This window comes from Dipodomys merriami, unplaced genomic scaffold, assembly GCF_024711535.1.
Source record: "Dipodomys merriami isolate MVZ:Mamm:240054 unplaced genomic scaffold, mDipMer1.0.p SCAF_125, whole genome shotgun sequence".
NCBI lineage: Eukaryota > Metazoa > Chordata > Mammalia > Rodentia > Heteromyidae > Dipodomys > Dipodomys merriami.
In genome coordinates this window covers 896,378-924,187 of record NW_027202549.1, presented here as the reverse complement: position 1 = coordinate 924,187, position 27,810 = coordinate 896,378, and the positions used below count along the sequence as shown (strand labels likewise).

The window sequence follows — 27,810 nt, the reverse complement described above, 5'->3', positions numbered from 1 at the left end:
CATCTCCACCTGCTCTCTCAACTGCTAGCAGAGTAATGCCCAGAACACCTGCAGTCACCTGTACTCCTTGGGGTGGGCCTCCCCTTGGTCTCTCCTATCATTTGAGGGACATTGGCCGGGATATGAAATGAGCTCAGGGCAGGATGTGGCCTGGGAAGAGGTAGGCAGAAGCTTTTGATATATTATGTCTCAGAGTCTCTAGGAGGCCTGAGATTAGAACGGAGTCAGCCACCCCAGGAGGGAAAGGTCCTAGGGAGCCTTCCTGCCTCCATCCTCCACTTCCCCAGACAAGGTATTCATTTTTATTTAGTTATTTTTCCCTCTCCTGGGCTTGGAACTCAGGGTCTGGGCCACTATCCCCAAGCTTTTTCCCTCAAGGCCAGTGCTCTACCACTTGAGCCAAAGCTCTACTACCAGCTTTTTTGGTGATTAATGAGAGATAAGAGTCTCACAAACTTTTCTGCCTTCAGCTGGCTTCAAACCATGATCCTCAGTTCTCAGCCTCCTGAGTAACTAGGATAACAGGCGTGAACATTTTTTTTTTCTTTTCTTTCTTTTGTTTTTTTCCTTTTTTGTTTTAATTGGTCATGGGGCTTGAACTCAGGGCCTGGGTGGTATCCTTGAGCTTTTCTGCTCAAGGATAGCATTCTACCCCCTTTGAGCCACAATTCCACTTCCAGTTTTCTACTGGTTAATTGGATTTGAGTCTCATGGACTTTCTTGCCTGGGATGGTTTTGAACTGTGATCCTCAGATCTCAGTCTCCTGAGTAGCTAGTACTATAGGCATGAGCCACCAGTGCCTGGCTCTTTTTTTCTCCTTCCTTCCTTCCTTCCTTCCTTCCTTCCTTCCTTCCTTTCTTCCCTCGCGTGCTCTCTCTCCCTTTTTCATTCTTTCTCTCTTTCTTTCTCTTTCTATCTTTTCTTTCTTTCCTTCTCTTTCTTTCCTTCCTTCCTTCCTTCCTTCCTTCTCCTTCCTTCCTTCTTTCCTTCCTTCCTTCCTTCCTTCCTTCCTTCCTTCCTTCCTTCCTTCCTTCCAGTACTAGGGATTGAACCAGGGCCTTGTACTCAATAGGCAAGTATTCTACCACTTGAGCCGTACTTCCCAACCCTTTCATTTTCATTTTTGATGTTCTCACTAACTTCGCCTGAGCAAGCTGAAAACTTGCAATCCTCCTACTTCTCCAGCAGTTGCGATTACAAGCATGAACTACCATTCCCAGCTTGAGTACTCTTCAGAACCCTTAGAGTTGAATCCTCCTACTCTTCCCCATAACCTCTCTCTCTCTCTCTTTCTCTCTCCTCCCATCCTCACTCCTCTCTCTTATCCTTAGAATGAAACTAGCTTACTCTTCTTTGAGGGGAGGGAGGAGTCTTTTCCTACGTGGGGCCTTTTCCCTTCTCAGCCTTACTTCCAAAGCCCTTGGGGGGGGGGGGGCTTCCGCCCTATCCCACCTAAATCACGCCCACTCTACTCCTCAGCATGTCTCGGGGCTGGCTTCTGTGCTGTCTGGGTTTCAGTTCGTTGTTGGGCCTTGTGTCCCCTTGCTGAAGCAAGCAAACAGGTGGGGCCCCCCCCACGAGGCTGTGAAAACCCCTGGAAGTCCCCGGGAGGGGCTGCAGGACCAGCTGTCAGCGTGGTAGAAACATCAGGGTCCCCACAATAGGGCAAAGGCTTGGGGTGGCATCTGGAGATGAACCCTGGGAAAGCCAAAGTGGGTACGTGCACTCAACCCTGGGCTTCCACTGTAGGGCTGAAGGATGTGGGAAGATTCGTAGGTTCTCAGGGTGGAACTTTGAGCCCCTCAAACCAGGCTGCCAGTTTTAAGACTTGAACTCAGGGCCTGGGCACTGTCCCAGAGCTTCTTTTTGCTCAAGGCGAGCGCTCTACCCCTCAAACCACAGTGCCACTTCTGGCTTTTTTTTTTTTTTTTTTTTTTTTTTTTTGAGTGGTTCATTGGAGATCAGAGTCTCTTGGACTTTTCTGCCTGGGCTGGCTTTGAACTGTGACCCTCAGATCTCTGCCTCCTGAGTAGCTAGGATTCTAGGTGTGAGATTGACGCATATACCTGGCAGATGGGGTCTCTTACTCCGTCCAGTTCCCAGCCCATACTCCCCGTGTAGTCCCTGGGTTCCCCCCATCCCTGGTGACATTTTCCTCTCCTACCCGCCACCCAGAGAGCCTGCAAGATGCCCAGCACCTGCCTGCCAGGCTGCTATTACGGCTTCTCCATCTCTTTGGGGCTGTCCTCGCAGGAGGAAAGGTAAGCTGGGAGGTGAGCTGGGACCATAGCTGTCTGAGGAGGTGGGGAGGTCTCATGGCTAGGTGAACCCCCTTGCCAGTGACCCCCTCTTTGCTCTTCCCTGCAGGAGAATGGCCAGTTGGCAGTGAGTGCCGGCTCTGTGCAAGGACTGCTGGGGGTGGTGTGGGGCTGGGGTCATGGGCCAGCCCAGGACTCTCGGCTTGTGCTGTCGGCAGTGGAGGCCCTGGTGGGCGCAGTTCACGTCCTCCATGCCAGCCGCGCACCTCCCCGTGGGCCAGAGCTCCGTGCCCTGTTGGAAGGCTACTTCCGCGTCCTCAATGCCGACCGGCCCCCTGGTCCAAGCTCAGGCCCTGAGGAAGCCCTGGTCACCCTGCGGGTCAGCATGCTGGGTGGGTATGGGGGTTCCCAGGCTCTTGGGGGTAAGGGGAGGAAGCTACTACATGGAAAGGCTGGCTGGACACAGGTGGTGGCTCACGCCTGTCATCCTAGCTACTCAGGAGGCTGAGATCTGAGGATCGCGGTTCAAAGCCAGCCTGGGCAAGGAAAGTCTGTGAGACTCTGATCTCCAAGGAATCCCTCCGAAAACCAGACGTGGCGCTGTGGCTCAAGTGGTAGAGCCCTCGCCTTGAGCTGAAGAGCTCAGGACAGCACCCAGGCCCCGAGTTCAAAAAAATGAATGAATGAATGAGTGAATGAACTGGCTGGCCCAGGTGGCAGCCAGGCAACCTGTGAGGGGTTGAGCAGAACCTGATTCTGTGCCTTGCACAGATGCCATCCCCATGATGTTAGCGTGTGAAGACCGGCCCGTCCTCCAGGCTGCCTTCCTCAGCAATAATTGCTTCGAACACTTCATTCGCCTCATCCAGAACAGCAAGGTGGGTGCAGCCATGTGGAGCTCGCCTCATTGAGGCTGAGAAAGCAGCACTAGCCAGCCCCGCCCAGGGGTTTGGATGGACAGAATGGCCTCTTCCCCTGGGGCTCTTCACAGGGCTGGCCTGAGGCTCAGGATGCCCCCCTAAAACAAAAACCCAGAACGGGGGGGTGGGGATTTCAGCTTCCTCTGGATGCCCTGTCTGCCCTCACCCACTCATCCATACTTACCTCTGCTCATCTGAGCAGAATCTGGGTACCTCCTCAGCCTACTGGGGGGGCACTTTGCCTGAGATTTGGGGGTACCACTGCCTCACGGTGGCAGAGCCCTAGCAGCTGCCATCTCCCCCCCCCAGTATTGCTCTAACCCTCTCATCTTCTTCTTCGTCTCTCCTTTGCCTTCTCTACCCTGTGTCCCCCCCTTCCCCTCCCCCACAGCTGTACCTGCAGGCCCGGGCACCCTCTGAGAGGGACAGTGACCTGGCTACCCGGTTACTGACTGAGCCCGATGTACAGAAGGTACCATTCTGGGGATGATCAGTCAGGCGCACCCCCCCCCAACTCCTTGGGCTCCTCCCAATGTCTCTGAATCTTCTCTTTGCTCTGATGGGAGATTGGGGTGGGGGTGGGGATGAATCGATCAGCAGCAGTAGGGGATGATGTCCCAAGATGCCTTGCTTTCTCCCCCCCCCTTCCAACGCCCCCATCCTCAAGCCTAAGGGTGGCAGGGGGGAGGTGGGAGGGGCAGGACCATGCTCTGCTACCTGTGTGGCGTTAAAATTGAGCATCGGGGATGGGCTGTGCCAACGTGGAAGGAACCTTCGAAACTCAACCTACCTACCTCTGTGTCTCAGAAGGGGAAACAGAAGCCTGGAAACTCAGCCCCCCATGAAGGCCAGGGGACTACTTTTCCCATGGGTTCTTAATGTCCCTCAAGTCATACAGCTCCCGCTCACATGCTCTGAGCCTAGAGGCTGTAAGAAGCTGTAGGATATCATTCAGGGCCTATAACCTGAGCCCCGATCTCCATTGTTCTTCATATCAACAGTCTTGTGTTTCTACTACCTGTGCTTATTCTTTGCTTAATCCACTCCTCTCCAAAGCAGGCAGGACAAGATGATGACTATTTATTTATTTATTTATTTATTTATTTATTTATTTATTTATTTATTTTGGGGGGTCCTGGGGCTTGAACTTAAGGCCTAGGTGCTGTCCCTGGGCCTCTTGGTGGCTCAAGGCTAGCACTCTACCATTAGAGCCATGACGCCACTTCCAGCTTTTTCTGAAGAGTTTATTGGAGATAAGAGGGTCACAGAATTTCCTGCCTGGGCTGGCTTCGAACCAGGATCCTTAGATCTCAGCCTGCTGAGTAGCTAGGATGACAGATAGGCGTGAGCCACTGGTACACAGCTGGTACCTAGTTCTTACTTATGTATTTGAATTTTTTGTTGGTGGTGGTCATAGGGCTTGAACTTGGCCTGGGAGCTGTCCCTGAGCTTTTCTGCTCAAGGCTAGTGCTCTACCGGCTTTGAGCCACAGCTCCACTTCAAGTTTTCTGGTGGTTTATTGGAGATAAGAGTCTCATGGACTTTCCTGCTCGAGCTGGCTTCAAACCTCCATCCTCAGATCTCAGTAGTTAGATCCTGAGTAGTTAGAATGATAAATATATGAGCCACCAGCACCCGGCTTATTTATTTGAATTTGTTATTGTGTCAGTATTGGGGCTTGAACTCAGGGCCTCTTGCTCTCCCTTAGCTTTTTTTTTTTTTGCTCAAGGCTGGTGCTCTACCATTTGAGCCACATCCCCACTTGCAACTTTCTGCTAGTTCATTGGAGTTAAGAATCTCTTGGATTTATCTTCCTGGCCTGGCTTAGAACCTTGATCCTCCTATCTCAGCCTCCTGAGTAGCTAGGATTACAAGCATGAGCCACCTGTGCTGTGCAGACCATCTTTATTTTCATACATAAAGAAACTGAGGCTTGAAGAGGGAAGGAAGTTGCCTGAACAAATCTCTCTCTCTCTCTCTCTCTCTCTCTCTCTCTCTCTCTCTCTCTCACACACACACACACACACACACACACACACACACACACACACACACACACACACACAAGCAACATGCGTCTGGCTGTGACTGAGCCAGAATCCCAATCTGGAACTAGGGCCAGGGGGTAGGGTTGGACTTCAAGGTCTCGAAGGTTCTTCTGTTCCTAACATCCTGTGATTGAGTCTCTGACCATCTGTCAATCATTGAGGGTGACGGTGCACTTGCTGGCCTGCTTTCACGCGTGTGTCTAGCTCGGGTGGGGATCTGTGTGTGTGTATGTGTGTTGAAGGGAGGAAGAGGGGAATATGTTCAACAGAGAATGAATGGGATGTGGGGAGGTGGGGAGGGGCTCAGCGAGAAGATCCAATGTTGATCTGTCTCAGCGAGGCCTTAATTCTACTCAGGCCTCTTTAGGGCTCAGGTTTGGGGTAGGAGGGGGTAGGTAGAGGCCCTGATGCCTTGTCAGGATTGCTGATTGAACACATGCCGTTATACCTTGTGGTACCTAGCCTTACATCCCTTTTACTACAGAGTACTGCCAGCTGGTACCCCCTGGCATCTGCCTCTCCTGACTGCCCCTCCCCACCCCAAGGTACTAGACCAGGACACAGATGCTATTGCTGTCCACGTGGTCAGGGTGCTGACCTGCATCATGAGCGGCTCTCCTTCAGCCAAGGTAAGCCTGCCTTTTGGCTACAGTAGGAATCTGAGGGAGTTGACCACACAGCCCATTGGAACTGGCCTGTAAAAACTTCCACTCCCAACCAGATGCTGGTGACTCACGCCTGTCATCCTAGACACTCAGGAGGCTGAGATCTGAAGATCGTGGTTCAAAGCCAGCCCGGGCAGGAAAGTCCATGAGACTCTCATCTCTAGTTAACTACCAAAAAGTAGAAGTAGAGAGCTATGAGGCTCCAAGTGGTAGAATGCTAGCCTTGAGTACAAAAACTCAGGGACAGTTCTCAGGCCCTGGGTTCAAGTGCTAGGACTGGCAACCCCCCCCCAAAAAAAATGATCCTATACCCAGAAGGGCTGATTGGGGAAGGACCCTTGTGGACTGAATACCATCTGATCTTTCTGAGTGGAACATTGTCTCCTTATCTCCTCTGCTGTCCCTTGTCCCCACCAACACTGTCACAACAGAAACAGAGCCAGCCAGATGTTGGTGGCTCACGCCTGTCATCCTAGCAACTCTGGAGGCTGAGATCTGAGGATCACAGTTCAAAGCCAGCCTGGTGCAGGAAAGTCCATGAGACTCTGATCTCCCACGAACCACCCAGAAACCAGAAATGGCGCTGTGGCTCAAGGGCTAGAGCGCTTGCCTTGAGCTAAGGAGCACAGGAACAGCGCTCAGGCCCAGAGTTCAAGCCCCACGACCAACAAAAAGCCCTAAAAGAGACTATCTCCCCTAACTTCCTGGGGCTTGCACACACGCTCACTTCCTCCTCGTTGCAGGAAGTGTTCAAGGAACGTATCGGCTACCAGCACCTCCAGGAGGCCTTACAGAGCCAAGGACCTCCTACCCAGCGCCTTTTGCAAGAGCTGCTCAACATGGTGAGCCCAGGGCTTAGGGTGGAGCTCCCAAAGCACCCAACCACAAACAGGATGGGGAGTTGGGGCAGGTAGCCCGTGCATCTGACACCTTCCATCTCTCCATCCATAGGCCGTGGAGGGTGATCACAGTCTATGCCCTCCGCCGCCGATCCGCAACGAGCAACCCGTGCTGGTGCTGATGCAGTGGCTACCAGCGTTGCCCACCGCCGAGCTGCAGCTCTTCCTGGCTCAGCGTCTCCAGTGGCTCTGCACCAGCTGCCCTGCCAGCCGGGCCACCTGCGTGCAAGCAGGCCTAGTGGGCTATCTGCTGGAGGCCCTCAGCCTGGGCATCGGCCTGGGAGCCCGCTGCCAGGAGCAGCTGTTGGTTTTGCTGCAGGCCTTGGGTCGTGTGTCCCTGAGGCCTATGGAGCTGCGTCGCTTGCTGCGCCCCCCACCGGGGCTGGTCTCGGGGTCCGAGGCTCAGAAGGCTCAACACGCAGCCTCCATCATCCGGGCACTTTCGGGCATGGCCAGGCACCAGGGTCCTGCACGTAGCCTGCGCTACTTCGATCTCACTCCAAGCATGGCTGGCATCATGGTCCCCCCCATACAGCGGTGGCCGGGTCCTGCCTTCACCTTTCATGCCTGGCTCTGTCTGCACTCTGCCAATACGGCACCTGCCTCAGTTTCCCCCCAGCCATTCCAGCGGAAGCAGCTCTATAGGTGGGTGGGCCGCCTCTCCCCCAAAACTTCCCGGGGATCTGCTGCTGGAATGCACAGGCCTAACCTGCTGGCTTGTCCCCAGCTTCTTTACCAGCAGTGGCTCAGGGTTCGAAGCCTTCTTCACGGCAGCTGGAGCCCTGGTGGTAGCCGTGTGCACCCGGAAGGAATACTTGACTGTGAGCTTGCCCGAAGTGTCCTTCGCTGATTCCGCCTGGGTGAGTTCCTGGATTTCTCTCTGTCTCGCTCTCTCTATCTTTTGTCGGTCATGGGGCTCGAACTCAGGGCCTGGGCGCTGTCCCTCAGCTCTTCAGCTCAAGGCAAGCACTCTACACCTCGAACCACAGAGCCACTTCTGGTTTTCTGGTGGTTCAAGGGAGAGAAGAGTCTCACAGACGTTCCTGCCCGGGCTGGCTTTGAACCGTGATCCTTAGATCTCAGCCTCCTGAGTGGCTAGGATTATAGGCATGAGCCACCGGTGCCCGACTCTTCTTTTTCTTTGTGTGCTGGTACTGGGGCTTGAACTTAGGGCCTGAGTACTCTACCTTACCTTTCCTTGTTCAAGACTGGTGCCATCCTACTTGAGTCACAGCTCCATTGATGATTTTTGCTAATTAATTGGAGATAGGAGTCTTAGGCACTTTTCTGCCTCGGCTGGCTTTGAACCACAATCTTCAGATCTCAGCCTCCCAAGTAGCTAAGATGACAGGTGTGAACCAATGGCACCCGGCTCCTCTTGTTTCTCATGGGGGGGAAGGGACACCAGATTCCAAGTATGGCTTGATGTTCTTCTTTAATTTTTTTTGTCCGTTGTGGGTCTTGAACTCTGGGCCTGGGCGCCGTCTCTCGGCTCTTCAGTTCAAGGCGAGCCCTCTACCACTTGAACCACAGCACCACTTCCGGTTTTCTGGTGGTTCCTTGGAGATCAGAGTCACATAGACGTTCCTGCCCAGGCTGGCTTTGAACCACGATCCTCAGATCTCAGCCTCTTGAGGAGCAAGGATGGCAGGCACTGGCCTGGTTCGATGTCCTTGTGGCTTCTCTTCCAGCATTCTGTGGCAATCGTCCATGTACCTGGGCGCCGGCCTTTTAGCCAGAACCTGGTCTATGTCTACAAAGATGGTCATCCGGTCAAACTGGCACCGCTTCGCTGCCCATCCCTCAGTGAGGTGGGCAGACTTGGGGGCAGTGGGACTTGGGACCACTAGGTACCCCTCCCACCCCCACACCTCAGAAACGATGTCTTGGGAGGCGGGGAGGAGGGGGAAGAGGGGGGGAGAGGTCCAACCACAGGAGCCACCATGAAGAACTGTTTGTCTTTAAAGCTGAAGGTAGTGCTGCAATCTGATTGGTTCCCTTCCGCCCTCCACCCCCACAGCCTTTCTCCTCCTGCTGTATTGGCTCTGCTGGGCACCGCACCACGACCACCACTACAGGGCCGCCCTCGCCACCCGTGCCTGCTGCCCTCGCTCCTACTCACCCCTCCCTTACCCGCTCCCAATCCGTGCCAGCTTCCACCGGGCTGGGCTGGGGATCTGGGTCCGTAGCCTCCCTCCCAGAAGGCAGTATTAGCTCCACCCTGGCTGGGACCCAGGACACCCGGTGGGGAAGCCCCACTTCCCTGGAGGGCGAGCTGGGATCTGTGGCTATCTTTCACGAAGCTCTGCAGGCCACCACCTTGAGGAATCTGTATGCACTGGGTATGTGGTTGCCTCTGTCTCCTGCCTGCCTTCCCAGATCCTAAACATTGTTCTAGGTCCAAGATGCTTGTTTGTTTTGTCGCTCATGGGGCTTGAACTCTGGGCCTGGGCGCTGTCCCTCAGCTCTTCAGTTCAAGGCGAGTGCTCTACCACTTGAGCCACAGCGCCACTTCCGGTTTGCTGGTGGTTCATTGGAGATCAGAGTCTCATGGACATTTCTGCCCAGGCTGGCTTTGAACCGCCATCCTCAGATCTCAGCTTCCTGAGGAGCTAGGATGACAGATGTGAGCCACCAGAGCCCGACTAAGATGCTTGTTTTGTTTTGTTTCTGTGCCGATCTTGGGCCTTGAACTCAGGGCTTGGGCACTGTCCCTGAGCTTTTGTGCACCAGGCTAGTGTTCTACCACTAGAGCATCACTGCTGGTTTTTCTTTGGTGATTCCTTGGAGAGAAGAGTCTCACAGATTTTCCTGCCTTGGGCTGGCTGTGAACTGTGATCCTCAGATCTCAGCCTCTTGAGTAGCTAGGGTGACAGGCCTGAGCCACTGATACCTGGCTAGACTGTCTGGGGTTTTTGTTTGTTTGTTTTTGGTTGGTTGTGGGGCTTAAACTCTGGGCCTGGGTACTGTCCCTGAGCTCTTCAGCTCAAGGCAAGCAATCTACCACTTGAGCCACAGTGCCACTTCCATTTTCTGATGGTTCATTGGAGATCGGAGTCTCACAGACTTTCCTGCCCGGGCTGGCTTTGAACCTGGATCCTCAGATCTCAGTCTCCTGAGTTAGCTAGGGTGACAGGTGTGAGCCACTGATCCCTGGCTAGAATGTCCAGGTTTATAAAGTGCCTAGACAATGCCTTCTGGGAGTCTGTCCTCTGGACAGAGGGGGAGGAGGCAGGCTTTTGGGGTACCACTTGAAGAGAGGCCAGGTGAAGTCTGAAGACCTCTTTGCTCCTCTCCAGGACCTAATGAGCCAGCACCCTTCAAGCCTGAAGGCGAGCTACATGAACTTGGAGCCAAGCTTCTTTTGCATTATTCACCTCAGGTATTTGGGGGGGAGGTGGGATGCTGTCTCCTGGTCCCCGCTTTCTGTCTCTGATCCCTGTCTCCTTATCTTTTACCTCTCCCCCACACACACACGCACCCCAGGCCTGTAAAAACAACATCTGCCTGGACCTGTCCCCCAGCCAAGGACTAGATGGTCGCCTGACAGGTCACAGAGTAGAGACGTGGGACGTGAAGGTGCGTGGGGCCTGCCGGTGTGGGCACCCCGGGGCTGAGTGATCTGGGGCAGATAGGATAAGATGCGGCTGGGCCCGGAGCCATCTCCCATCCTTCCCTTCTGCCCCAGGATGTGATCAACTGTGTTGGGGGCATGGGTGCCCTGCTCCCCCTGCTGGAGAGAGTTACAGCCCAGCCACACCAGGCCGACGCGGCCCCAGCGGAAACGCATGACCTGGTAGGGCCTGAGCTGACGTCTAGCCACAACACCCAAGGTCTGCTCCTCCCGCTGGGCAAGTCTTCAGGTAAGTGTGTCCCTGGGGCCTGGGAGAGGAACAACTCGAGCCTGGGTGGGGAGATCGGCAGGCCCTTGATCTCTCTCTGTCCCTTTCCTGGTGGCCGGCAGAGGAGCGGATGGAGAGGAATGCAGTGGCCGCCTTTCTGCTGATGCTGAGGAACTTCCTGCAGGACCACGCTGTGAACCAGGAAAGCCTGGTGCAGTGCCAGGGACCGGCCATCATTGGGGCCCTCCTGCGGAAGGTAAGTCCTGTCTATCATCCGGGGAGTAGGAGGCTGAGAGGTAGAAGCTGCTGAGAAATGGCAATGCAGTGAATGACAAGAGATCGGTGAGCTGTGGGTGACAGAGACTCATGCCTGTGAATCCTAGCTGCTCAGGAGGCTGAAGGCTGAGGATCAAGGTTCGAAGCCAGCCCAGGCAGAAAAAAAAATCCGTGAGATTGTTATCTCCAGTGCACTACCAAAAAAATTAGAAGTGGAGCTGTGGCTCAAGTGGTTAAAAAAAAGTAATAACGCTGGGCGCCGGTGGCTCACACCTGTAATCCTAGCTACTCAGGAGGCTGAGATCTGAGGATCGCGGTTCAAAGCCAGCCCGGGCAGGAGAGACCGTGAGACTCCTATCTCCAATAAACCACTAGAAAACTGGAAGTAGCGCTGTAGCTCAAGTGGTAGAGCGCTTGCCTTGAGCTGAAGAGCCGAGGGACAAAGCGCCCAGGCCCAGAGTTCAAGCCCCACAACCGCCAAAAAAAAAAAAAAGTAACGCCTAGGCCCAGAGTTCAAGCCCTAGTACCAGCACACACACACACACACACACACACACACACACACACACACACACACACACACACACACACACACACACACACACAATCAAGAGGATGAGATCGGAGAGACAGAAGTTTCAGCCCTGGCAGGAAAGTTTGTGAGACGCGTTTCCAATTAACCAACACAAAGTCACAAGTATAGCTGTGGCTCAAGTGACAGAATGCCAGTCTGGAGTGGAAAAAGTGAAGGGATGGTACCCAGGCCCTGAGTTCAGTCCTCAGTAATGGCCAGAATAAAGAAAGAAAGAAAAGAAAGGCTGGATAGGAGTAGGCTGTGAGTATATGGAGAAGGGGCAGCCTGGGCTGGAGCAGGAGGGCTGCCCAGCGGGGTGAGAGCCACTTGGAGGGTTTTAGCAGGGATTGGCATGTTTGTGGGTGCGCCATTCCTAGGCAGGGAAGGCTGAGCAGCAGCTGGAACAGCAGGGTAGGTACAGCCTGACCACGTCTCAGCCTAGATCCCTATTCCTACCCCCAGGTGCCCAACGGGGCCATGGACATGAACGTTCTCATGTCTGCCCAGCTGCTAATGGAGCAAGTGGCCGCTGAAAGTGCGGGGCCCCTCTTATACCTCCTCTACCAGCATCTGCTCTTCAATTTTCACCTCTGGGCCCTCAGTGACTTTGCTGTGCGCCTTGGTAGGTGGCGGGGCTAGCTGCGGGGCCGATTGGGGTGAGAAAGTTAGAACCCTATTCTGGGTGATCCAAGGCAGGCATAACTGACAAGGTTCCAGCTCTGCTGTGGGGTATCTGTGGGAATTTAGCCCTCCACTGGGAGATCTGGGGAAGGGAGGGGGCGTGGCCCTGGGAGGTCTGGCCGGGGGGCGTGGCTATGCTCTAGGAGATCTGGTGAGGGGTGTGGCCCTGCCCTGGGAAGTCTGGCTGGGGAGGGGCGTGGCCCTGCCCTGGGAAGTCTGGCTGGGGAGGGGCGTGGCCCTGCCCTGAGTGATCTGTCAGGGGGAGTGGCTCTGCCTTGAGTGACCTGGAGGGGGCGTGGCCCTCAGCTGGGAGATCTGGCAGAGGGCGTGGCCCTGAGCTGGGAGGTCTGGCAGGGGGCGTGGCCATGCCTTGAGTGACCTGGAGGGGGCGTGGCCCTCAGCTGGGAGTTCTGGCAGAGGGCGTGGCCCTGAGCTGGGCGGTCTGGCAGGGGGCGTGGCCCTGAGCTGGGAGGTCTGGCAGGGGGCGTGGCCCTGAGCTGGGAGGTCTGGCAGGAGGCGTGGCCATGCCTTGGGAGATCTCTCAGGGGGCGTGGCCATGCCCTGGAGCTCAATTGCTCATGTCCACTCAGGCCACATCCAGTACATGTCCAGCATAATCCGAGAGCACAGACAGAAGCTGCGGAAGAAGTACGGGGTCCAGTTCATCCTTGATGCTCTGCGCACCCACTACAGGTGAGATGAATAGGATCAGGTTGGCTCTGTGTGTGTGTGTGTGTGTGTGTGTGATTAACAGCAGCCCCTGGCTTTAGGGACCTGTGATGGCTTTGCTCCCCCTCCCCTTCCCCTCTAGCTCACCAGCCCATTCTCCCTTCTCCTCTCCCCTCCTTTCTGGACCTGCCGGCTCTTTGGGACTGGCCAAGCCCACAGCGCGAGCGCCCCTTGGCGGCCGATGACCTGCGCACAGTGCAGACTTCCCTGCTGGGGCTGGCCCGGGAGTTCCTGGTGCGCAGCTTCTCGGCTGACGACGTGCAGGTGGTTCTGAGTTTCCTGTCGGCCGTGGGTGATGACAGCCTGGTGAGCCTTGAAGGGAGGGAGGTGTGTGCATCAGATAGGGAGGGAACGTGTGGGGAGGTGCCCCCCCCCAGTCCAGATGGAGAGATTGTTCTTGGTCTATCCCAGGCGATCGGTGCACTGGACCTGCTGCTGGCCCTGCTGCAGGGCTCCCTGGCTCAAGACTCCTTGGCTGTCTTCTTGTTGGAGCCAGGCAACCTTGAGGTGTTGCTTGCACTGCTGGTGAGGCCGAAGTCGCTGTCTCCGCTGCCTGATCGCGTCTGCAAGGTACGCTTGCTTGCTGAGTCTTTCCCTGACCCTGCCATTCTATTTTACTAAGTCCCCTGGGCTGGGTGGGGTCCAAGGAGGCCTTGAATCCATGGATGAAGCTGCTACTGCAGCCACACAACTGCTCGGTGACGTTTGCCCTCCTACGATCAGTCCTTCCCTATGATGATCTCCCCCAAATGACACCCCCAAACACACACCCTTCCACAGATTCTGCGCAGGCTGCAGCAGAATGAACGGCTGCCTGAACGGAGCCGTCAGCGTCTCCGGCTGCAGGACGGTGGTCTCCAGGGGCTTGTCGCCTGCCTGCCAGAGGGAACCGTGTCCCCCCAGCTCTGCCAGGGCCTCTACAAACTCTTCCTGGGGGCAGGTACGACCTGGTTATGAGGCAGACCACGCGTGGGAAGATGAGTGTATCCGGAAAAGCAAAACCAGGAGCCTTCTTTTGCTTTTGGTGGCGGCGGGGATTGAACTCAAGGCCTTTGTTTAGGCCAAGACCCTACCCAACTCCCCCTCCTGGCTATATCTTTCCAGATTACCTGAACCTCTCAGACCTGCTGGCTGTGGTCCAGCTGTCCCTACAGGCTGATCTTCACGTCCGCCTGGACATCTGTCGCCAGGTGGGTGAGAGGCAAGGGGGAAATGCGGGGGGGGGGGACAGTTTCTCCCCTCGGGGATGTATCTTTCCTGACTACGAGGAGGGGTTCCCAGCAGGCTTTGCGACAAAGGCCTCTGGGCAAGAATGTGGGACAGGCATTGAGTGGATCTCTCTTCTTGTTCCCACCCCAATAGCTCTTCTACCTCATCTATAGCCAGCCAGATGTGGTGCGGTTACTGGCTCGACAGGCGGGCTGGCAAGATGTGTTGACCCAACTGTATATCCAGGAGGCCCCCGCGACTCCTGGTCCCCAAGCTTTTTCTCCAGAGCCTCTCGCTCCTCTGGAGTCAGCCCTGTCTCCACCACCTACAGAATCATCTCCTGAGCCTTCAGACGTCTTCCTCCCTTCCGATGCCCCCAGCCCTGACTCGGATTCTTTTTACCATGCTTTCTCTCCATTCTCTACACCCTTTGACCTGGGCCTGGAACGGGCCAGCGTGGGTTCAGGCAATAATGCCAGCGGTGGTGGTGGTGGTGGTGGTGGTAGCAACAATGGGACCATTACCCCAGCCAGCCAGCCTGGCACCCCGTCCCCCCTAGATGGGGCCCGGCCCTTCCCTACGGCTCACGGCCGCCATAGCTCAAGTCTCTCCAATGTGCTGGAGGATGGCAGTTTCCTGGAGCCCACCGTCAGCGGAGATGACACCTCGAATACCAGCAACCCTCAGGTGAGGGTGTATGCCTGACATCCTATTTTAGGAGGCTGAGATCTGAGGATCATGGTTCAAAGCCACCCCAGGTAGAAAAGTCTATGAGACTTTTTTTTTTGGTGGTCGTGGGGCTTGAACTCAGGGCCTGGGCGCTGTCCCTCAGCTCTTCAGCTCAAGGCAAGCGTCTACCACTTTGACCCACAGCACCACTTCTGGTTTTCTGGTGGTTCATGGGAGAGAAGAGTTCTCACAGGCTTTTCTGTCCAGACTGGCTTTGAACTGCCAACCTCAAATCTCCACCTCCTGAGGAGCTAGGATGACAGGCGTGAGCCACTGGCGCCCAGCTAGGAGACTCTTATCTCCAACAACTACTGAGGAACAGAGAACTGTGGCTCAAGAGCATCAGCCTGGACACACACACACACACACACACACACACACACACACACACACACACACACACACACACACACACACACACACACACACACACACACACACACACACAAAGAGCTCCTTGGAGCCTAGATTGGAAGGTCTTTCCTGGCTTGCACTTCTGGTTTGGGAATGAACCACAATTCACCCAATTCCATTCTTCCAGACAACTCCTAAACTAATTTGCTTTCTGCCTGCCTGCCTCCTTCTTTTCCTTCCCTTCCCTTCCCTTCCCTTCCCTTCCCTTCCCCTTCCTTCCTTCCTTCCTTCCTTCCCTCCTTCCTTCCCTCCTTCCTTCCTTCCCTCCTTCCTTCCTTCTTTCCATCCCCACTTTGGTTTTCAGTCCCGAGGTATGAACTCAGTACTTTCAGTACTGAGATATGAACACAGGGACTCAAATTTGCTGGATCTTAATCCTCCTATACCTCCTACATATCTGGGATTACAAGTGTGCATCATCACACCCAGCCTGTTGGTTGAAATGAGGGTCTTGGCCAACTTTTTGTCTGGGGCTGGTCACATACCACCGTCCTCCCCATCTCTGCCTGCCGCATAGCTGGTACTACAGCCATGCACCACCATGTGTGACCAACAGTCTTGAGGACTGTGAAGTAATGCCTTTGGTAAGGGCCCAGGTTTCCCCCCCAGCCTGATTCCTTTCCCAACATTCCCACAGCAGACCCCCGAGGAGGAGCTGTGCAACCTGCTCACCAACGTGCTGTTCTCCGTGACGTGGCGGGGCGTGGAGGGCAGCGACGAGGCGGCCTGGCGAGAACGGGGCCAGGTCTTCTCCGTGCTCACCCAGCTGGGGGCTTCCGCCACCCTTGTCCGCCCGCCAGACTGCATCAAACGCAGGTGAGCCGGGACACCGGTGGCTCTCGCCTGTCATCCTAGCTCCTCAGGAGGCTGAGATCTAGAGGATCGTGGTTCTTCAGAGCCAGCCCAGACAGGAAAAGTCTGTGAGACTCTGATCTCCAGTGAACCACCAGAAAACCAGAAGTGGTTCTGTGGCTCAAGTGGTAGAGCGCTTGCCTTGAGCAGAAGAGCTCAGGGACAGCGCCTAGGCCCTGAGTTCAAGTCCCATGACTGACAGAAACCGGAAGTCATTCACCACCACCCTCCACCCCCACCCTTCAGCCTCCTGGAGATGATGCTGGAGTCAGCCCTGACCGACATCAAGGAGGCCCCTTCTGGAGGTCTGGGTGCTCTTACCCAGCAGGCTCTTTGGCTGCTCCGCCTACTTCAGGACTTCCTGTGTGCGGAGGGCCACGGCAACCAGGAGCTATGGAGTGAGAAGGTACTACTCAGGGGGCGTACGCCTCACGAGACTTGGCATCCACAGGCTCTGGTAGGCCTTAGGGTAGAGGGGGTACACAGGGCAGGCCTGGGACCACAGGGGGTGTCGGCATGATGCTCTGATCGCTGAGGGTGAGACCGGATAGATACCAGGGCTTGGGGTGTGCTGATTCACCTTACAGATTATGTCAGGCAATCAGGGTCTGTGATCTCCGTACAAACCCTACCCAGTGCTAGGTGCTAGTAGCTCTATAATCTTAGCAGAAATAGAACTATGGATCAAGTGGTAGAGCACCATACTTGGACCAAAAACAAAAAGCTGGCTGGGCGCTGGTGGCTCACGCCATGTCATCCCAGCTACTCGGAAGGCTGAGATCTGAGGATTAGGGTTCAAAGCCAGCTGGGGTAGGAAACCCCAGGAGACTGTTACGTCCAATTAACCACTCAGCAAACCGGAAGTGGCACTGTGGCTCAAGTGGTAGAGCGCTCGCCTTGAGCACAAAGAGGCTTAGGGACAGCGCACCCAGGGCCCTGAGTTCAAACCCCATGACCGACAAAAACACCCCAGTCCTACATGATCTGCAGCCTGACTTTGCCTTGCTTGCTCCCTCCCTGGCTGGGGCAGGGAGTCGGGGTGGGGGGGCTGGGGAACCCCCAGCTGGGCGTGGTGTCATCCGCCAGAGCTGTGTTGTGTGTGTGTGTGACAGCTCTTCGAAGGCGTGTGTAGTCTGCTGGACCGCCTGGGTGCCTGGCCCCATCTGACCAACAGCACAGCCGATCTCCGCGAGCTGGCGCAGATCGGCCTGCGTCTCGTGCTTGGCTATATCCTGCTTGAGGATCCACAGGTGAGCAAGGCCGTGTGCATGCGTGTGCATGCACGTGCATGCATGTGTGTGGGGGTGATCACTGAGAACATAGGGGGTTCCACAATCAACCCCCTTCACACCCCCTACCTCCCCATCCCACAGCTGCACGCCCAGGCCTACGTGAAGCTGCACACGCTCCTGCAGACCGCAGCGCCCGTGCGCCGCGAAGAGGCCTGCTACGTGCTGTCCAAGCTGGAGGCTGCGCTCAGCCGCGCGCTCGATGCTGACCCCTGCTCCCCGGATACCCTCACGGAGCATGCGCGGAGCGCCTCCAACGCCAAAGCCACAGCAGCCAATGAGCGTTGCTCTTGGCTGGTGCCCCTGGTGCGCACGCTGCTGGACCGGGCCTACGAACCTCTGGGCCTGCAGTGGGGCCTGCCCTCCCTGCCGCCCACCAATGGCAGCCCTACCTTCTTCGAGGACTTCCAGGCTTTCTGTGCCACTCCAGAATGGCGCCACTTTATTGACAAGCAGGTACCTACAGAGCTGGGAAATGGGGGGTACCAATGATTGAGGCCTGGGGGCCTGGGCCATGCATCAAGCCCTCACTGGTCGGTCTGTCTGTCTGTCTGTCTTTGCCCGATTCTCCTAGGTGCAGCCCACCATGTCCCAGTTTGAGATGGACACATATGCCAAGAGCCACGACCTCATGTCGGGTTTCTGGAACGCCTGTTACGACACCCTCATGAGTAGCGCTCAGCGGCACCAGCAGGAACGCTTGCAGTGTCGACGGGCCTTCCAGGTGTGCGGCCTCCTGTGGGTGGGAGGAGGGGGGGATGAGGACTGTGGGGGGGACAGGACCCTGTGTCCTGGGCTTGGCTGATGATCGAAGCAGGCAGGGCACCCGTGGCTCACACCTGTCATCCTAGCTACTCAGGAGGCTGAGATCTAGAGGATCACAGTTGGAAGCCAGCCCGGGCAGGAAAAGTCTGTGAGACTCTGATCTCCAATGAACCGCTCAGAAAACTGGAAGTGGCGCTGTGGCTCAAGTGGTAGAGCCCTGGCCTTGAGCTGAAGAGCTGAGGGACAGTGCCCAGGCCCAGAGTTCAAGCCCCACAACTGATTACCCCCCCCCAATAAAAAAAGAGATCAGGAGAAGCAACAACCCACTGGGACTGACCCTCTCCCCCCACCCCCTCCTTGGCAGGAGCTGGTGTTAGAGCCTGTGCAGCGGCGGGCACGCACGGAGGGCTTGCGCTACGCCACATCTCTGAAGCAGCAGGCAGCGCAGCACTCCACCGCTCTGCTCCACTGGGGGGCGCTGTGGCGCCAGCTCTCCAGCCCGTGTGGGGCCTGGGCGCTAAGGTAGGGCTGGGACTCAGGGTGGAGAGCTATAGGAAGCTTGATGAGCCAGGAGCAACCGCGCTGAGAAGGTGGCTCAGTGGTAGAGTGCTCGCCTAGCATGCATGAAGCCCTGGGTTCGATTCCTCAGTCCCACAGACACAGGAAAAAGCCAGAAGTGGCGCTGTGGCTCAAGTGGTAGAGAGATAGCCTTGAGCTAAAGAAGCTCAGGGACAGCGCCCAGGCCCTGAGTTCAAGCCCCAAGATTGGAGAGAGGGAGAGGGAGAGAGACATATCCTGGTATACCAGACCAATGCATCAGGGTTGGGGGAGAAATGGAAAGAGTCAATGGCCTTCTTCTGCCCACCATTGGCGACCTATCCATAGGGACCCCCCAGCCCCCCACTGGAAGCTGTCCAGCGCCGAGACGTATTCACGCATGCGCCTGAAGCTGGTCCCCAACCATCACTTCGACCCTCATTTAGAAGCCAGCGCCCTACGTGACAATCTAGGTGAGAGAATGAGGCCGGGGCGCCCCCCCCTTCTCCCCCCCTCTCCCCACTGGCATCTCCCATCCTGCCTTGCGCTCTCTGAGCCCCTTCTGGTCTCTCGTAGGCGAAGTCCCTCTGACACCCACAGAGGAGGCCGCGCTGCCTCTGGCCGTGACCAAAGAGGCCAAAGTCAGCACCCCGCATGAGCAGCTGCAGGAAGACCAGCTGGGCGAGGAGGAGCTGGCTGTGTTGGAGACCCCGTGAGTGGGGGTGGGGAACCCCAGGACTCTTGGAGTGGAGTGTCACCCCGTGTGTTCTTGGGGACTCCCTTCCAGAACCCGAAAGCACTTCCCCAAGCTAGGTGCTTGCTGGGTACAGGCTTGGTGGCTGATTGATTGATTTTGGGGGGTCATGGGGCTTGAACTCAGGGCCTGGGCGCTGTCCCTCAGCTCTTCAGCTCTACCACTTGAGCCACAGCACTGCTTCTGGTTTGCTGATGGTTCCTCGGAGAGAAGAGTCTCATGGACTTTCCTTCCCCGGGCTGGCTTTGAACCACCATCCTCAGATCTCAGCCTCCCGAGTAGCTAGGAGGACAGGCGTGAAACCACCAGCGCCTGGCTATGGGTGAAGTTGGTAAGAGACCCTAACGGATGTGGATACTGCTCTTCCACCCCTCTCCCCACTCCCCTCACCCCCCAAGGATGGAGGCCGCAGAACTGGATGAGCAGCGGGAGAAGCTGGTCCTGTCGGCTGAGTGCCAGCTGGTCACGGTGATGGCCGTGGTTCCGGGTCTGCTGGAGATCACCACCCAACATGTGTACTTTTACGACGGCAGCATGGATCGCGTGGAGACGGAAGAGGGTGCGTCCCCATGGAGCCAGTGAGGGGGGAACGGACGGCAGGGAGTTGCCTGAGGCCTGGGGTGTGGACTCCTGAACCCCCCCTTTCTTGATCCTGTAGGCATCGGGCACGACTTCCGGCGTCCCCTGGCCCAGCTGCGAGAGGTCCACCTGCGGCGCTTCAATCTGCGGCGCTCGGCCCTCGAGCTCTTCTTCATCGATCAGTCCAACTACTTCCTCAACTTCCCCTGCAAGGCCCCCGCTGCTGCCGGGTCTGGATCCGGATCTCCACCCTACCCCAGCCCACCGCACACCCACATCCGCAACCAGGCGTACTCCTGGCTTCTGCGCCTGCGCCCGCCCAGCCAGGGCTACCTCAGCAGCCGCTCACCTCAGGAGATGCTGCGGGCCTCGGGGCTCACCCAGGTGGGAAGATGCATGCTGGCCTTCACTGTGGGAGGCGGGGCTGGGGAGGGGGGTTGTGCATGTAGAAGGGGTGAATCTGAAATCGGGGTACTTAAAAAATGGGGTGGGAGCCCGGCGCTGATGGCTCATGCCTGTCATCCTAGCTACTCAGGAGGCTGAGGTCTGAGGATCGCAGTTCAAAGCCAGCCTGGGCAGGAAAGGCTGTGAGATTCTTATCTCCAATGAACCACCAGGAAACCAGAAGTGGCGCTGTGGCCCAAGTGGTAGAGCGTCAGCCTTGAGCTGAAGAGCTGAGGGACAGCACCCAGGCCCAGAGTTCAAGCCCCACGACCGACAAAAACAAACAAATAAATAAATGGGTTGGGGGAATCACGTCTAACTTCTGCTCCCTTAGAAATGGGTCCAGCGAGAGATCTCCAACTTCGAGTACTTGATGCAACTGAATACCATTGCAGGGCGTACCTACAATGACCTGTCTCAGTACCCCGTGGTGAGGACCCCATTCTGCACCCCTTCCCTCCCCCAGGCTCTTGCTTTCTCTCAAGGGTAGGAACCCATTCCTGAGTCAGTTGTTTGCCTTTAAGATCTGGCCTCTGTTCCCTGGCACCTTGCCCCGCCCCCCCACCCCCATCAAAACCCTGAGTCCCTTCTCCCCTCTTCCTCCCAGATCTTATTTGGCATGTCCATCTTGGAAAGTCAGGACAGGAGTCTAATCCATTCCCCTGGCTGCCCTTCCAAATGGCGTCTCCCTGGCCTGTCTTGTTAGCAAGCTACATGCCCATCTTTTCCTTCCTTCCTTCCATCCATCTTTTCTTTTTTTGCCAGTCCTGGGGCTTGAACTCAGGGCCTGGGCACTGTCCCTGAGCTTCTTTTTGCTCAAGGCTAGCTCTCTACCCCTTGAGCCACAGCTCCACTTCCGGCTTTTTCTGTGTATGTGGTACTGAGGAATGGAACCCAGGGCTTCATGCATGCTAGGCGAGCACTCTACCACTGAGCCACCTGCCCAGCCATTTGGTGGATAATTAGACTTAAGAGTCAAGAGTCTCTCTGACTTTCTCCTGCCTACACTGGGTCTGAACCACAATCCTTAGATCTCAGCCTCCTGAGTAGCTGGGATTATAGGCATGAGCTACTAGTGCCAGGCACTAAGGCACTTTTAAAAATCTATCTATCTATCTATCTATCTATCTATCTATCTATCTATCTATCTATCTATCTATCGTGCCAGTCCTGGGGCTTGAACTCAGGGCCTGGGTGCTGTCCCTGAGCATCTTGTACTCAAGGCTAGTGCTCTACCACTTGAGCCACAGCACCATGACCAGCTTTTTCAGCGTGTGTGATACTGAGGAATCAAACCCAGGGCTTCATGCATGGCTAGGCGAGCACTCTACCACTGAGCCACGTTCCAGCCCATTGGTGCCCGTCTTTTCTAAGGAGTGGGAGGCAGGCTCGAGCTGGCCAGCTAGGGAAGACCCTTACCCAGCTCCTTCCCTGGGGTGGGCCGGCCAGTTCCCCTGGGTCTTACAGGACTATGTGTCACCAACCCTGGACCTCAGCAACCCGGCCGTCTTCCGGGACCTGTCCAAACCCATCGGCGTGGTGAATCCCAAGCATGCGCAGCTCGTGAGGGAGAAGTGAGCAGGGGAATAGAGGGGGGGCGGGCAGCAGGCTGGGTGGGTGGGTTGGAGCTGGACCAGAGGAGGGCTTCTGTGGATCACTTCCTCCCTGGGACCCTCCCCCTCCCCCCCAGGTACGAGAGCTTCGAGGACCCAGCTGGCACTATCGACAAATTCCATTACGGCACCCATTACTCCAACGCCGCGGGCGTAATGCACTACCTCATCCGTGTGGAGCCTTTTACCTCTCTGCATGTCCAGCTGCAGAGTGGCCGGTATGCCCAGGAGAGTCTGGCGGGGAGTGGGGGGCGCAGGAGGGAGACTCATCATGGGAAGAAGGAAAGCCCTTTCTTTTTTGGTTGGCTGTGGGGCTTGAAGTCAGGACCTGGGCGCTGTCCCTGAGCTCTTTTGCTCAAGGCTCATGCTCTGCTAGAGCACCACTTCCGGTTTTCTGGTGGTTCATTGGAGATAAGAGTCTCACTGCCTTTCCTGCCCGGGCTGGCTTTGAATCACGATCCTCAGATCTCAGCCTCCTGAAGAGCTAGGGTAACAGGTGTGAGCCACCAGCCACTGGCGATTTTTTTTTTTATTATTTTTATCTTTGCCAAGCCTGGGGCTTGAACTCGGGGCCTGGAGCACTCTCCTGGAGCACTTTTGCTCAAGGCCGGCACTCTACCACCTGAGCCACAAGTCCACTTCTGGCTTTTGGCTGGCTAACTGGAGAGCAGAGGCTCATTGGCTTTTTCTTATCTGGGCTGGCTTCGGACGCTGATCGTCAGATCTCAGCCTCTGAGTAGCTAGGATGACAGGCGAGAGTGTCCAGCCTCCCTGTATAACCCCCTCTTCCTGCCACACCTTCTCCTTCACCACGGCTGTACCCCCTCTCTGCCAGCTTTGACTGCTCCGATCGGCAGTTCCACTCAGTGGCAGCTGCCTGGCAGGCCCGGCTGGAGAGTCCTGCCGATGTGAAGGAACTCATCCCTGAGTTCTTCTACTTCCCTGACTTCCTGGAGAACCAGAATGGTATGGTGCATGGTATGGTGATGGGGGGAAGTTGGGGCAGGAGAATCTACCCAGAGATCCATCTGACTCGCTCCTCTGCCAGGCTTTGACCTGGGCTGCCTGCAGCTGACCAATGAGAAGGTGGGCGATGTGGTGTTACCCCCCTGGGCCAGCTCTCCTGAGGACTTCATCCAGCAGCACCGCAGGGCTCTGGTGAGGAGGTGACCACACCCAGAAAGGCGGGGCCGCCAGGACTCAGGGAGGTAGGGGAGGGAGGTGGGTGGAGCATCAGCTGTCTTTGTCCAATCAGGAGTCGGAATATGTGTCTGCCCACCTGCACGAGTGGATCGACCTCATCTTTGGCTACAAGCAGCGGGGGCCGGCAGCCGAAGAGGCCCTCAATGTCTTCTATTACTGCACTTACGAAGGTAAGGCAGGATGCTGCCCATGGGGGCCTGGCGTAGTGCAGGGGGAGGAAGGGAGGGCTCATCAGAAGACACAGATAAAGCCAGGCACCCGTGGCTCACGCCTGTCATCCTAGCTACTCAGGAGGCTGAGATCTAGAGGATCGCGGTTCAAAGCCAGCCTGGGCAGGAAAGGCCGTGAGACTCTGATCTCCAGTGAACCACCACAAAACCAGAAGTGGTGCTGCGGCTCAAGTGGTAGAGCACTCGCCTTGAGCTGAAGAGCTGAGTGACCTTCTGATCTCCCTCCCAGGGGCCGTAGACCTGGATCACGTGGCAGACGAGCGGGAACGGAAGGCTCTGGAAGGTATCATCAGCAACTTTGGGCAGACTCCCTGTCAGCTGCTGAAAGTAAGGCCAGTGTGGAGGATGGGGGGGGAGGTGGGAGGGTCCCCAGGATGCCTGTGCCCTGGGTGCTGAGCAGTCCCCATATTCACAGGAGCCACACCCAGCCCGGCTCTCGGCTGAGGAAGCAGCTCACCGCCTTGCACGCCTGGACACTAACTCACCAAGCATCTTCCAGCACCTGGACCAGCTCAAGGCCTTCTTTGCGGAGGTGAGCGACACTTTGGGCCTCCGTGTTTGCCTGGGTTAGCTCCTCCCTGGCCTCTCTGAAGAAGGGTTGATCTTACTCCTAAGGTCACAGATTTGAAGGCATCTTGGAGCTGGGCGCTGGTGGCTCACGCCTGTCATCTTGGCTACTCAGGAGGCTGAGATCTGAGGATCGAGGTTCAAAGCCAGCCTGAGCAGGAAAGTCTCTGAGACTCTTATCTCCAATTAGTCACCAGAAAACCAAAGTGACGCTGTGGCTCAAGTGGTAAAGCGCTTGCCTTGAGCTGAAGAGCTCAGGGACAGCACCCAGGCCCAGAGTTCAAGCCCCACAACCGAACAAAAGAGAGAGAAGGCTGGCTTTGAACCCTGGTCTTCTGGATCATGGGTGTGAAACCCATCCGAACTTGATACCTCGAAGGGGTCTTCTATGCTCCGCCCACTAGTCTGAGACCACCCTCCCCCCCACCCCTGGGGGCTAGAGGGCTTGGAGGCTTCGCAGATTGCATTGTGGGTACTCCTGATGGGCCTTCAGCCCTGGCTCTGTTTCCCCGCAGGTGGTCAGCGAGGGTGTACCTTTGGTGCTGGCCCTGGTCCCCCACCGACAGCCCCACTCCTTCCTTATCCAGGGCTCCTCCGATTTGTTGGTAAGTCTCCTGGATCAAGCCCGACCTGAGCTCCATCCCTCCACACGCTCCCCGTCCCCCTCCATCCTCAAACGCCTGCGTGTCCCCTCCCTCCCACCCACAGGTGACCGTGAGTGCTAGTGGGGTGCTGGGCACCCACAGCTGGCTGCCCTACGACCGCAACATAAACAACTACTTCAGTTTCAGCAAAGACCCGACGCTGGGCAACCCCAAGTAGGTCCGAGGGCTGTGGCGTGGAGGATGGGCAAATCCTGTGTCCCCCAGGGCAGCAGCAATCTTGGGGGGGTGCGGGGAACACTTCCCAAGGCTCCCCCCATGGGACCCAGGTTCTCCTTGTAGGGTCCAACCGCACTTAACCCTCTTCCTCACTGTGGCTCCCAGGATGCAACGGGTCCTGAGTGGCCCCTGTGGCGTGAGTGCGCATGCACTGGCCGTGGCCCCCGACGGGAAGCTGCTCTTCAGCGGTGGCCACTGGGACGGAAGCCTGCGAGTGACCACACTACCTCGGGGCAAGCTGTTGAGCCAGCTCAGCCGCCATCTTGGTAGGAGCAGCCTCTGGGCATTGGGGAGAATGAGGCAGTTGGAATGGGGGTACGGGGGGGCTCCCTGAGGCTGTCAGGAGGGTATAGTGACCCTTCTACCCATGTCTGGCCTTCCCCCTTCTCCATGAAGACGTGATCACCTGCCTGGCGCTGGATACCTTCGGCATCTACCTCATCTCCGGCTCCAAGGACACCACGTGCATGGTGTGGCGGCTTTTACAGCAGGTATGGCTGATGGTGGTGGGTTATTGGACATACAAGTCTCACAGACTTTCCTGCTTGGGCTGGCCTGGAACTGTGATCCTCAAATCTCAGCCTCCTGAGTAGCTAGGATGACAGGCGGGAGCCACCAGCACCTGACCCTTGGCCTTATTCCAGGGCCGGTCCTAAGCGCATCTGCTTCCTTACAGGGTGGTCTGTCAGTAGGGCTGGCACCCAAACCCGTGCAGGTCCTCTACGGCCACAAGGCTGCTGTGAGCTGTGTGGCCATCAACACGGAACTTGACATGGCGGTGTCTGGATCGGAGGTTTGTACATATCGGGGACCCTCTGGCTGTTTGCTAAGGGGGTACTGTGTACCTGTTGTTTTCAACACCCCCCCTTTACCCCCCACCTCCTGCCCAGCATCCTAAGGTGCCTTTTTTTCTCAGGATGGAACTGTGATCATCCACACTGTACGCCGTGGCCAGTTCGTGGCAGCGCTCCGGCCACCGGGTGCCACCCTGCCTGGCCCCGTGTCCCATCTGGCACTGGGGTCTGAAGGCCAAATTGTGGTACAGAGCTCAGCCTGGGAGCGTCCTGGGGCTCAGGTATGGGGCAAAAAAAGGGGAGGGGAGGAAATCCCTGCTCACACAGAATAATGGGATAATTGGACCAGTGCTGGGAGGGGGGGGGCAGGGGAAGAAGGGGAGCAAGTTGCTGATACGGCCTGCCCTCCCTAGGTGGTCTATACCCTGCACCTGTACTCGGTGAATGGGAGGCTGCGGGCTTCACTGCCCCTGACAGAGCAGCCCACAGCCCTGACCGTCATGGAGGACTTCGTGTTGCTGGGCACGGCTCAGTGCGCCCTGCACATCCTCCATCTGAACAAGTGAGCCCCCCATCCCCACGTCTACCAGTTCCTGGTGGTTGGTAGCACCCTGTCGGGCCTATAAATCCTGTGTAGGTGCCCAGGGCCACCCACCGGTGCCTAGATCCCCGGTGGAGGGGGGAGCGTGGCCCTGGGTGGTGATCCAAGTGTTCCGCTCAGTGATGAGGACAGGAGATGGAGAGAGGGTCATGGATGGGCCTTTTCTTCCCCTGTCCTCTCCCCCCCCAGGCTGAACCCCGCCGCACCTCCCCTGCCCATGAAAGTACCAGTCCGCAGCCTGGCCGTGACCAAGGAGAGCAGCCATGTGCTGGTGGGCCTGGAAGACGGCAAGCTGATTGTGGTGGGCGCCGGGCAGCCCTCCGAGGTGAGGAGGGGGGTGAGGGAGGGGGGTGATGGGAGGGAGGGGTGTGTGTGTGTGTTCCCCCAAACCCAGCAGGAAAAGGGGTGGGTGATGGGAGGAAGGGGTGTGTGTGTCCCCAAAACCCAGCAGGAAAATGGGTGGGTGATGGGAGGAAGGGGTGTGTGTGTCCCCTAAAACCCAGCAGGAAAAGGGATGGGTGATAGGAGGAAGGGGTGTGTGTGTCCCCAAAATCCAGCAGGAAAAGGGATGGTGATGGGAGAGGGGTGTGTGTGTCCCCCAAACCCATCCCCCCCCACCCAGGTGCGCAGCAGCCAGTTCGCCCGGAAGCTGTGGCGATCCTCCAGGCGCATCTCCCAGGTGTCCTCGGGGGAGACGGAGTACAACCCTGGAGAGGCTCGCTGAGCTGGCCACGCCCCCGAGAAACCACGCCCACTAGAGGCCACGCCCACTTGAGGCCACGCCCCAGGAGAGGCCCCACCCCCGGGGAGCCCCGCCCCTGGGAGGCCCCGAGCAGGCCGTACCAAGGGGGTGGGCGGGGCCTGCCCCCTTCGCTCAGGGATTGGCGAGTGGCGTCCCCCGGAAGTCCCGCCCCCTCGCCGGCTGAGGCGGCTGGAGGTCCGGCGCCGGCCTCCACGGCCTCCTGCAGTGAGAGTTTGCACAGGACGCGGGCGGGGCGGGGCGGGGGGGGGGGGTGAGGGTCCCCCCCTCCCCAGCTCCTGAGCCCCTCACGCCCCCCCCCCAGCGGAGAGCACACAGGACCGCGCGTGGCCTTCGAACCCCGGCGGCGCCGCCCGCCCGATCGCAAGCAATAAACCTGGCCTGGGTTTTCTTTTCATTTGTCACGTTCGCAGCTGTTGGTCTGCCTGCGCCGCCGAGGCCCGAGGGTCGCTGGTCTCCCCAGCTGCACCGACCCAATCCCAAGAATCACCTTCACCCCTCCACCTCCCTCTCCCGGGGCTGGGGGGCCTAGTACGCTCTCCCGGGGCTGGGCCGAGGCCTAGTGCGCGCTCCCGGGGATGGGGGGCTGGTGCGCGCTCCCGGGGCTGGGGGGGCTGGTGCGCGCTCCCGGGGCTGGGGGGCGGTGCGCGCTCCCTGGGCTGGCGGGCAGTGCGCGCTCCCGGGGCTGGGGGGACG

General features: G+C 57.3%; 1 protein-coding gene across 4 annotated transcripts in view; it reads left to right on the top strand.

Moving 5' to 3' along the window:
• Positions 1-27,511, top strand: part of Nbeal2 (neurobeachin like 2) — a 37,221-nt gene extending 9,710 nt beyond the window's left edge. The window contains exons 7-54 of one of the 4 annotated variants that reach the window (XM_070017549.1): positions 2,177-2,262; positions 2,369-2,651; positions 3,031-3,137; positions 3,571-3,651; positions 5,773-5,856; positions 6,636-6,734; positions 6,844-7,436; positions 7,519-7,651; positions 8,483-8,602; positions 8,812-9,133; positions 10,091-10,173; positions 10,278-10,370; positions 10,480-10,654; positions 10,756-10,889; positions 11,946-12,105; positions 12,755-12,857; positions 13,046-13,199; positions 13,305-13,463; positions 13,674-13,833; positions 13,998-14,083; positions 14,256-14,789; positions 15,886-16,061; positions 16,344-16,503; positions 17,210-17,347; positions 17,471-17,842; positions 17,961-18,110; positions 18,516-18,673; positions 19,037-19,161; positions 19,265-19,400; positions 19,841-20,001; positions 20,101-20,405; positions 20,800-20,895; positions 21,915-22,039; positions 22,156-22,296; positions 22,914-23,044; positions 23,127-23,236; positions 23,334-23,451; positions 23,741-23,838; positions 23,927-24,043; positions 24,594-24,683; positions 24,787-24,896; positions 25,065-25,225; positions 25,356-25,450; positions 25,636-25,752; positions 25,876-26,034; positions 26,167-26,315; positions 26,544-26,679; positions 26,977-27,511. In XM_070017549.1, coding sequence (XP_069873650.1) covers positions 2,177-2,262; positions 2,369-2,651; positions 3,031-3,137; positions 3,571-3,651; positions 5,773-5,856; positions 6,636-6,734; positions 6,844-7,436; positions 7,519-7,651; positions 8,483-8,602; positions 8,812-9,133; positions 10,091-10,173; positions 10,278-10,370; positions 10,480-10,654; positions 10,756-10,889; positions 11,946-12,105; positions 12,755-12,857; positions 13,046-13,199; positions 13,305-13,463; positions 13,674-13,833; positions 13,998-14,083; positions 14,256-14,789; positions 15,886-16,061; positions 16,344-16,503; positions 17,210-17,347; positions 17,471-17,842; positions 17,961-18,110; positions 18,516-18,673; positions 19,037-19,161; positions 19,265-19,400; positions 19,841-20,001; positions 20,101-20,405; positions 20,800-20,895; positions 21,915-22,039; positions 22,156-22,296; positions 22,914-23,044; positions 23,127-23,236; positions 23,334-23,451; positions 23,741-23,838; positions 23,927-24,043; positions 24,594-24,683; positions 24,787-24,896; positions 25,065-25,225; positions 25,356-25,450; positions 25,636-25,752; positions 25,876-26,034; positions 26,167-26,315; positions 26,544-26,679; positions 26,977-27,078 — 7,685 coding nt within the window. In that variant the 3' untranslated portion in view covers positions 27,079-27,511. Of the gene's footprint in view, positions 1-2,176; positions 2,263-2,368; positions 2,652-3,030; positions 3,138-3,570; positions 3,652-5,711; positions 5,857-6,635; positions 6,735-6,843; positions 7,437-7,518; positions 7,652-8,482; positions 8,603-8,811; positions 9,134-10,090; positions 10,174-10,277; positions 10,371-10,479; positions 10,655-10,755; positions 10,890-11,945; positions 12,106-12,754; positions 12,858-13,045; positions 13,200-13,304; positions 13,464-13,673; positions 13,834-13,997; positions 14,084-14,255; positions 14,790-15,882; positions 16,062-16,343; positions 16,504-17,209; positions 17,348-17,470; positions 17,843-17,960; positions 18,111-18,515; positions 18,674-19,036; positions 19,162-19,264; positions 19,401-19,840; positions 20,002-20,100; positions 20,406-20,799; positions 20,896-21,914; positions 22,040-22,155; positions 22,297-22,913; positions 23,045-23,126; positions 23,237-23,333; positions 23,452-23,740; positions 23,839-23,926; positions 24,044-24,593; positions 24,684-24,786; positions 24,897-25,064; positions 25,226-25,355; positions 25,451-25,635; positions 25,753-25,875; positions 26,035-26,166; positions 26,316-26,543; positions 26,680-26,976 lie in introns of those variants that run through there. The other 3 variants (XM_070017548.1, XM_070017550.1, XM_070017551.1) reach the window with 3 other exon arrangements.
• The last annotated feature ends 299 nt before the right edge of the window (positions 27,512-27,810 follow it).